Source organism: Prorops nasuta, unplaced genomic scaffold, assembly GCF_024137725.1.
Source record: "Prorops nasuta isolate Cenicafe-Biocafe unplaced genomic scaffold, Cenicafe_Pnas_1.2 PNAS00002, whole genome shotgun sequence".
In the NCBI taxonomy this organism is placed as follows: domain Eukaryota; kingdom Metazoa; phylum Arthropoda; class Insecta; order Hymenoptera; family Bethylidae; genus Prorops; species Prorops nasuta.
This window is the reverse complement of record NW_027116799.1, coordinates 3,953,937-3,964,445: the sequence shown is the minus strand read 5'-3', so window position 1 is coordinate 3,964,445 and position 10,509 is coordinate 3,953,937. Positions and strand designations below refer to the sequence as shown.

General features: G+C 41.7%; 1 protein-coding gene across 1 annotated transcript in view; it reads left to right on the top strand.

Annotated features, from left to right (window-relative positions):
* Nucleotides 1-2,580: 2,580 nt before the first annotated feature.
* nAChRalpha6 (nicotinic acetylcholine receptor alpha6) overlaps nt 2,581-10,509 on the top strand; it is a 166,699-nt gene continuing 158,770 nt past the window's right edge. The window contains exons 1-2 of the mRNA XM_066740696.1: nt 2,581-2,704; nt 6,262-6,750. Of these exons, the coding sequence (XP_066596793.1) occupies nt 6,621-6,750 (130 nt within the window). The 5' untranslated portion in view covers nt 2,581-2,704; nt 6,262-6,620. The remainder of the gene's footprint in view (nt 2,705-6,261; nt 6,751-10,509) is intronic.

The window sequence follows — 10,509 nt, the reverse complement described above, 5'->3', positions numbered from 1 at the left end:
TTGATGCTAGATATAATACTTATTAAACGTTAAAACGGACGATTGGAGGTATAAGGAAGTCATCGAAATTTCCATAAATAATGAAACGGAGTTTCGTGTAAACGCAGTAAGCAGCTTGAGGCTTGGAAAGCTACGGAACCGATCAGTGCTAATTAACGTATTGGAAGATGCGATGTAATGTTATGGGGTAGAGTGGAGGAGAATAATTGTCGTTGGTGAGGAAGAGAAGGAGAGTGTGTCACACGGAAGGGACGGGGTTAGAGTGAGAGATAGAGGGGGAGGGGGAGGGGTAGAAAGCAACAGATTCTCTTGGCTCGGGCTCTAAGCTGGCTCATGACCGTCGCTATGGAGTCGCGCGCTCGACATGATGAAACGTTACGAGGGAAAGAGAGAGAAGTTAAGGATAGGTGAGGGGTAGGGTGGCAATAGCTGGTGGAGAGAAAGAGAGGGGGTGTAGGGATTCTAGCGTTTGAGGGATGATGTAGAGTAGAAGCTGTGGGAAAACGGGGAAACTGGTAGGGGAAGTGAGAGTTTTGGAGGGGGAATCGAGTGTAAGGGGTGGGAGGGGGTGGCTAGTGGGTATGGGGTACCGCGATGAAGTTGAGAGAGCGAGACGAATGCTGGGTACAGCGAGAAACATGGAAAGGGATGGAAAGAGGGGGGAGTGAGAGAGAGAGAGAGAGAGAGAGAGAGAGAGAGAGAGAGAGAGAGAGAGAGACTACCATATACGGTGGGTAGAATATTGATCTGTGTGGTGGGCGTTCAGGGATGGTAGTGAAGTGTGGTGGGGGGGATGCTGGTTGCGTGGTGGTCCAGTCCGCAGGCTCGCGCGAAATCGTGGTGGGACTAGATGGGAGGACCCCTCAGCTGGAGCGGGAACGAGAACGGGAACGGAACGGGAACCGCTGGATCCGCCGGAGCTGGAGTCGGAGACGAGTCGAGCTGACTCGGAGCAAAAGAGACGTAGAAAAGGAGAGAGAGAGAGAGAGAGAGAGAGAGATAGCAGCGCAGTTCTCACTCGCAACGGGACTATATCGAGGCAATCCACCAACTACCCTCTGCCTCTTTACCTTGAGATACTGAAAAACCTTCTCTCTCTTCCTATATACATATATATATATATATAACTTGAGACATTTCGGTCCCAGAAAAAATTTGTAAGGCGAAATCGTGCGGAAGAAGGAATTACAGGCGGTTTGGTCCCGGTGGTAGCTCACAGTGAAGCCGGCTGGAGGTGGCTCGGGTACAGTGAACTCTGTCGTTGACCTGGAGCGATAATAACAACAGCGGTCGGTCGGAGTTTGCCCAGGCTGCGTTCATCCGGACTCGTTCGACAGCGTTTCTTGAAACAGGTAGTTGAGTGGGGAAGCTTAACGGGGGGAGAGGGGGAGGGGAAGAGGGAATGATCGAACGGAAGATGATCCGAAGGGTCGAGATGGTAACTTAAAGAGGGTGGAAGAAGGTGGAGAAAAAGAAGAAGAGAGCAACGCGCTCTCGAAGCCGCCCGGACGCCAGGAGCACCGTGTTGCGCCCTGGAGAAGGAGGTGGGGGGCTTGAAGATGGTGGTAGTGGTAGAGGTGTGGTGGGGGTAGACAACTGGAGGGGACCAGGAGGTGGTGGAAAAGGAGACACGAGAGAACGGAACGCGCCGTTATGTGTAGCGCGCCGGGCGAGACGAGGCACGAGGCCGATGCCCAGTCCTATTAAAACTAAAACTCTCAATACTCGACGACCAAACTATACAATAATTTCTCAACCCGAATGTTCCGCCTTACACCGCGCGTCCAACCTGCGACCAACTGGCAATCCCCCCAGGAATGCGTGACACAACACGCATGCTAGTGCCAAGTGACCCAGCGACCGAAAAACAGTGACTCGTGCTACTTAACCTTCCAAACTCGAAAGCCATGCTCTCTGTTTACATTCCCCAGCCTACTCGCAAAAAGTGCTGATCCCACTGGTGCTGTCGAAAACGAAATTTAACGATTTCATAGGAGAGTGTGTATTTTTGATTTTTCTCTTCGACCTACGGTACCCCGCGTTCACTTTCCAGAGGGGAGAACAAACTTATGGAATTCCATGAAACTTGCAACGTTCGAAGGTGATTTCTATAAGAGAGTCTTCGGGAGTTTTCAGAGGGTTCTTCCGAGGAGCGGATTTTCAGAAGTAACGCGAGTTTTTCAGGATAGAGATAGAGGGGGAGTGTGTGCACAGGTTTCTTCCCAAGGCTTGGGAGAAATCTAATTTTTGAACAATTTGTGTTATCGCGCGCGCGACGGGTGAGTGAGGGGAGTGGGGGTAAAGTGAAGAGAGAGAGAGAGAGAGAGAGAGAGAGAGAGAGAGGAGATTCGATCGACATTCCACGCCCTATATTCCGCCCTCTGGCCGACGGTAGCCGCCGGGGAAAAGGAAGAGAAGGGTGGGGAAGGGAAGTGAAGGGACCAGGGGGTGCCAAAGGGAAGGGAAGGGAATGGCAGTGGAAACAACGACAGTTGAACGACACTGGAAAAAGAGAATCTCTCGAAGCAGTGTAATCGATTGTTGAGGCTTCGCGAGATCGATCCCAAAGGACGAGCTTCCTGAGCTTTCCTCCTTCTCTCGGTCCTTGGTCCTGCCAGGAGAAGATTATTGGAGAGGAGAGAGATCCTATGAAAATAGGATTCGATAAGGAGGCTATAACTGGTGGGGAGAGGGGATGCAACGTGTATGTGTAATTGCCAGGGACACCTGTAACCAAGCTCGATCCGAAATGCTCGTAAAACCCTCGTGGATCACTCGGATCTGCTGTGTATATAGTGTACAGTGTATATGTATAAGTATACTATCCTGTACATGTGTGTGCGAGCATGCTTGCGACTTTAATATTTATCGAGTTGCCGGAATGAGCAACGCGATCTTCCAGCTCTGACCGAAGCACGTACTCTCGTTGACCGTATGTAATACTACTTGGCGCACTCGACTTCTTGTTGCCCCACTCGCACTCACGCACAGCGTCTCTATCTGGAGATTGTCAAACGGTCCGCTGCTGCTTTCAGCCACGTTTATGGCCACGGTGAAATAAAATCTAGCTTCAATCCATATTCTTACTCGCTCGTTTTTCAGCAAAATCTCTGCTTTTCAGGATACGTGACATGTATATATATATATATATATATATAGAGGTATAGCTGAATTCCAAGCAAGCGCACATCTGATATATAGATATGGATAGCTGGTTAATAAAGTTGCTATCGCGAAATTGAAGCATTCGCTCTAATTGATCAAGGATTCTGCGAGATTTCTCGTGAAAATCTATCTGGAAGATTGTCGATCGATGGATATTTCGCCGGAGTTTGAAAAATTAAAATTGTGCTCGGCCGAGGGGAATTGGAATGCAATTTAAATTACGGGCCGGCACATTCGATTAGAAACGGAAAATATTAGGCAATGTAGAAAGTTGATTGTGGGGCGTTCGCTTAATTGGAGCAGCGAATAATCGAGATGTCGAGGTATTATCCGAAAATTAAAGATTGGATAATCACGTTTTAGTGTATTTAATCCTGACGAGATAACGAATATAGTTATTATGTGTTAATTGAAAACTGTGCTAGGAGATATTCTCCGTGAGTTTATACTATACTTCCTTCATTTGCCTAACAAATTTAACGCTTTATCTCTTATTTGTATGTAAATTTCATTGCAGCTCCATTTTACATTAAATCCGGATAAAAAATCATGTTTTTTTCTATGGATAATATTTGTCTCACGATTAAAAATAGCTGTACCACTCGTATGCATCTGATTATCAATATTATGTACGCTTGGTTAATATTTCCCATGAGTTGAATTTTTTTTACAAGAATATTGAAAGCTCGCTTAACGCAAGAGTAAAATTTCATTGAATGAGCGTAGCTACGCGCCTAAGTGCTTTCGCGAATCCGTTCTACGCCGGTAATTAAAAGGGCTGTGAACTACTAAATGCGTATACGTATATCTATGTGATGTACACACACACATATATATATACACTAAACTATAAATATACTATTTCTTATATTTAAATATTTCAAGTCTTTCGACCAGCGAAAGCATCAAAACGCTGCTTTTTGTTGACGGAAAAATGATAATTTCTACTTTAAATTCATATTTTATTCAAATCGCAGCCCAGCCCGGGCATAATTATTTTTCCAACTTCCGTGTGCTGTATTATTCCTTTTCCGTTTATTTCCATCAGTTTTTTCGTCCTTTATTAAAATCAAATGTAAAATTACTCGTGTCTCTAATCCATGCTAACAAATGCTCCCCCTGCCATAAATTTTCTATTACAATGATCAAAATAATAATAAAGCACAAGCGTAAAGATAATCTTAAGCGATGCAGTGATTCGCTCGACGAAGATTGGGCTGTTTTATCTCGAGATAAACGCGAGCTATAATCTTCCGGAGTACCCAATCTTCTACATAATACGCATATGTGGTAGGAGGATATAATAATGGGTCGAGTTGATCGAGGATATACATCGAGCCCATATTTTACGATAGTGAAATACGAGAAATCTTTGCCTACGCAATGAAAAGTGTTAAAGTGGACGATAAATCCGGCAGATGTAAGAAAATTTTCGAAAAGTCGTCGTAAAATTTCAATAACTTCTTGAGACAATGCGGTGAGAAAACAGCGTTCACTGAATAAGTAATAAGTAATATCTTTAAAGCGTGTGTCAGTTTGGCTGACATTATGATGAATGACTAAGCACTTTTATAAAACGTTCAATGAAAGAAAAGCGGGCCCAGCCGTACATAGTCCCACGTTGCGTAACTAGGAGACCAGGGGGATGTTCTCTCTTTCTATATATCTCACGGTTAGTCGGGGATGTCAGAAGAATACACATCATTTCAGCTTAGAGCTGGCAACAGCTGCTACCACGCTACGAAGCAATAAGGAAAGAGTCGAATTACCGCACGACTTTAAACCCAAAACGACTTTACAAGCCGCTACATAATAACACGAAAATATAGATAAGCGAGATTCCCCTTCGTCGAATTATTATTAAAACGCTCTCTATCTTCTATCGGAGTAGTAGTGCAGTGTGTAGGTTGAAGATAGAGTTAATAATCGTTGCAGCGATGCTGGGGCTAGCTCATTTGCGTAAGGCTAAGTTATAATAAAATTAATTTGAATAAATTAAATCACTTTTTAAAGTGGTGATATAGTTTCTATAGGATGAGGAGTCCTTAGGGAATATTAGTTCTTCTTAAAAACGTTTATTAGCTATGCATTGATGCTGCATAGTTAATTCATGTAATATTGAGCTATGATGAGATTAATTTAAATAAATTAAATTATTTTTTAAAATGATAGTACAGTTTCTACAGAGTGAACGATTTTTGTAAAATTTTATAATAGGGTTTCTCCAAAACGTTTATTACCATTGCATTTGATATTGTTCAGTCAATTAATGTAAAACTTAGAAATGATAAAACTAATTTTAATAAATTGAATTATTGTTGAACGTGGTAGTAGTACAATATCTATATATAACGAGGAAGCCTTGTTAAATTTGAGTACATCACCAAAACGTTTATTATCATTTCATTGATGCTGTACAGGGATAATTCGTGTAATTTTAAGCTATGGTAAAATCATTCTAAATAAATTAAATTATATTTAAAATTGCTAGCGAGTTTCTACAAGGTGACGAATCCTTATTGAAATTTAGTAAGTACTTCTCCAAGCGTTTATTAGCCTTACGTCGATGTTGTACAGCTCATTCGTGTAATACTAAGCGATGAGAGTTTCTCGACGGATTTGCAGCGTCATAATAAGTGACAGCCAATATCTAGGTTAAAGGTATACCGTCGTCGCCATCGTCGTCGGTATACTCCAAGCGATTGTCGTTCATTAAAGTTGCACTGACGAACGGGTTAGCTACTGTAAAATCCGTGGCTTTATACTTTCTCCAAAGATCCAATGTTTCTACACAAATACAACGTTAACAACTACTTCATTGAATTTCCAATTAGACGAACAACAATTAAAATAAAAATCTCACTTTAATAAATTACTCGCAAAAAATGTCAATAACCAAAAAACTGCTTTGCCATTATTACAAAAATAGAAAAACACAATTTTAAGTGACAATTTTTAATATCAAATCTAGAAAAATCAAACTATATATATTTCCCCTGATGCAATTAAACGATAATTACAGCGATCCGAGTGGGAAAATCGAGCAATTTCGGAAAAAGTTTAATATCGAGAGAAAATAACTGGAGTTGTTTTCAGGATATCGCGAGTTTAATGAGAATGGCCCAGTGGAAGATTAGGATTCTCGTGTAGGGTGCTGCACGGTGAGAAGGAGAAAAAAATTCAAGGAGAAAAAAAATCGTGAGAGAGAGAGAGAGAGAGAGAGAGCGAGAGGGTAAGAAGAAGGAAGAAGAGTAAAAGTGGCGAAAGAATTAGTTCGCGCGAGCAACGATAAAATTGTTATGACGGCGAAGTCGGGTGGTCCGTCGTGCGTTTAGCGGACCGAAAGGAAATCCGACGATGACGATAGACCAATGCAGGCTGATCGGGTGACGGGCTCGTGACAGTGACTGCGATTATTTACGGCTCAAGTTTTCTTTTGCCGATCTTAAGTAAGAATGTCGATCAACCTGTGCTCTTTCTTTGGCATGGCGAGCCACGCCAGATATTCAGCCCATCAGTCACTCAAGCCATGGATGTTCGCCATTTATCTTCAATTACTTCTTTTGCTCACCCTCCTACCTCAAGGTAAGCACACTACTATTTTATTATTCAATATTTTCTCCTATGACACGCAAACAATTGCTTATTCTTACTGAAAAATATATGGCAGTTGTAATTTTATTTACAAGTATACTACATTACATAACAATAACAGTTAATTATTTCATTAAACAAATATTTGGATTTCTGTTAAATTTATAAAAAAAATTGTTGTTTTTTTTAATTTCTGCTTGATTCGTTAATTTCGTGTTATACGATTCGAGTTATTCGATACATGAATGTATACACAAGATGGTGAGGAAGCAAGGATCTCTACTGTAATTCGACGCTTTTCCTCGTTTGGAATTTATTAGGAAATTATACCGGGAAAAGATCAATTTACCTACGGATATAATTGATCGGTTTTGAGAGAGAGAAAGAGGAGAGGTCGATTTTATTTGAAATTTCCCAGGACCAATAAACAATAGCCCTTGAATTTTCCGCAGCAGCCGTTGAGAGTAATTTAACGACGGAGCACGCAGTGAGCGAATGCTGGATTATTGCGAGGTGCTCGTGAAAGAGATGGAAAAGAAACTGTTAGTTATATCAGGGGTATCTCTTCTCTACGGAAAATATATATATATAGGCAATGGGAGGAAGACCGTAGCGCGAAAAGTGTACACGGATCCCACAGGCTTTCCATAAGAAGTTTTTCCGGTACGAAGAGTACTCGTTGCTGTGTGGTACGAATGGAAAAGCGCTTCTGGCGAAACTCCAGGTGAAACTCGCTCGACCTTAGCCACAGAGAGTACGGAGTACTCTCCACACGGAACGTGAGAGACGGAAGATTAAACAAATACTTGGCTAAAAAAATCTAGCCGGAGGGGCTGATTTAGCGCAAAAGGAGAGTTCGATTCGCGAGAGTTGAAATTAAAGGGAGACTAGTAGATCTCTCTCTCCCTCTCTCTCTCTCTCGCTCGCTCGACTATTGAAACTAACGTAAACCCTCTCTAGTCTCTAATTGAATCAAGTTTTGCGTCTGACTGGAAAACTTTTCAAGCCAGTGCTACGTATTCTACTAGACATGCCTTGTGTTTACGCTTTTGCACCCACTGAGTACTTTAGGCTCCTACGAGTTCTGACATAAAACTCTTCTGTTATATGCTTAAACGTCAAAACAATAAACTGGATGAAACGCTCCTTTCTTGCAATTATTAAATTCTGTATCGAGTAAATAAAAACTCGTATATGATATTTCAAATTTATGTTAGATATGTTTGGTATTTATGCTGTTTCATTCACTGAGTACTTTAGGCTTTTCCGAAGTCTGACATAAAATTCATTGAAACGTCAAAACCATAAACAGGATGAAATTCTCTCTGCTTCCAATTATTAATTTCTAAATCGAATAGAAATAAACTCAACCGGTTGAATCATTCTTCGAATTAATTAGTCTTGTATTTACAATTTTGCATATACAGGGTACATTATACATTCCCGCTATAGTTCTAACTCAAAACTATTCTGTTAAATACACTTAGATATCAAAGCAATAAAAATGACGAAATACACTCGTCTCTCGCAATTATTAATTTCCAAAAAAGCAAAAATAAACTCGACTAGCTATTCCCCATTGCACAAATATACTATACTGTACGTTATTACTCTCAAAGTACTTTTCAGCAAGTTGCGCGATACATAAAATTCTTCTGTACCAACTTACGTGAAAAACAATAAACAGAATAAACGTCGCAGTGATAAATTTCTAAATGGAGCAAAAATAATCTCGAATGAGTCAAGTGTTTTTCCATACATACAGTAATATATAACCATTTTGAATAGAGGGACGTGTATAGCTCACGCGGTGAAATAATTCGAGTTCGGAGGGAAACACTGGCTGCTATTGTAGGCATTGTTCCAGGTCGAATGGAGTTGCGAAAGTTGGTGGTTGTTCGGGGTGTAAGGGAAGGGAGGAGGGCAAAAATTTTGGCTCAAGGGTCGAAGAGACACGGAGTCGTGTTTATTCGGTTTGGCCTGAGCCATTCTAACCGCTAATCCAATCGTTTCACGCCTGGCACCGAGAGTACTTTGAAGGTTGCGAGACTATTCGCGAGGATGTGCTTGGGATTACGTACGGTTCCTTGTTAAGAACTTTGGCGTGTTCGTCGTTGACATAAAAGTTGCTGCTCGAGCCGTTTCAAGCCTAAACTCGTTCGACCTGCTTTCGGTGTGGGAGCTACAGCTCGCTTATCGCGTTCTAAAGGGAAATTCGAAGTAAGCCTTAATTAGAAGTGCTTGCTGAGATTATCGAATTTCCCTTTCATGCTCTTGCTCGTCCACGTGGTACTACCTGTGTGTGCTGCATATATATATGTATATATAGTACGTCTGGAGGATATAAGCAATTATACTATATTATATAGGCGCACCATGTGCATAATAAATGCAAAACTTGGGCCGACCTCAAGCCAGAAGGGAGACCGAGCTATATGATTACATAATTCAAGTGCCACGTACTCGTTATGCCAAAAGTTCCCAGCAAATGCGTGTAACATATCAGTTCGTCAATCATAATTACCAGAATGGCACTGGTGACAGTGTCGAGCCTAATGGAATCACAGTTGAGCTTCATTCTGTAATATATATAGCTTATCGCTTTTGACCCTTCAACGGGGGAAGCAAAAAACTAAACCCATATGACGTTTAACGTTATTATTACTCTCTCCAAATTGAAACTTAGCCATATCCACAGAAATAGATTAATTTACAGACTCTCGAGTTGGGAAAAATGGGTTTCGAGAGGAAAAAACAAGGAAAGGAGGAGAATAAGTAGAAATAGTCGATCAGTCCAGCCGAGTGAAGTGGGACTCGAAGATATTTATGGGGCGATTTCCGAAACAGAGAAGTTCAAAGGTTAAGAAATCAAATCCATTTGATCTTCTGTGAAAGGAGAAATAGTGATTGTGTCACGTGACTCTTAAACGTTTCAGTCCATCGAGAAAGCGAACGCAGCTTCGCGAAATGGCCGGGGAATATAACGACTAAATCACTGGGAATTTCCGAAAATTTTACGGAGAAATATTGTTTCGAAGCAAAGTCCGTGCAAAGTTTGTCCATTCGGCTCGCGTGACGAATGAAACGTGTCTAGGAATCGTGTGTGTCTATAAATTACCAGACGTGTTAGGTGAACATATTTAACCGAGACTTTGCGATTATTATAAATCTGCTGTACGTTAAAATATCACGACGAGATTTTCACGATAAAAATGAAGCTTTAAATTTATGCTGTAAAATAGAAGAGTTCCGAGGCTCCAAAATACCAGGCGACCCTCTTACATCCCCTTAACGGCGACTTTATCGTATTTTTTTTCACGTCACATCCATCCACTGGCTGAAAATAAATATTTTGGTCTGGGAACAGCATCGCCCTGTTGCAAGCACGAGCATCTGGCCTTGTATTTTTTTTTATAAGCCCCGAGTTATTAGACCTGCAATAAGTCATTCGGTCTTTCATTACTTTATCGTGAAATATTGCTTCAAAGAGGCGAGATTTTAAGGCCTCGCGGCTTCCGATCACGATCGTGAGCTATTCCCGGTCGAGTGAGGAAAGTCCCTTGGCAAAAGTATCCTGGACATTCGCTATATATCTGCATTAGAGTTAATGGCTGCCGATGGCTGTTTTTCAATTACGTTCTTATACACTGGAACCCTGGTCAAGGTGGATTTTTCTTTAGAGAATTCCTGCAGCCCTGACCCCCCCCCCCCCCCCACCCACTTCCTCTTTCTGTCTCTGGGTGCTCGTGT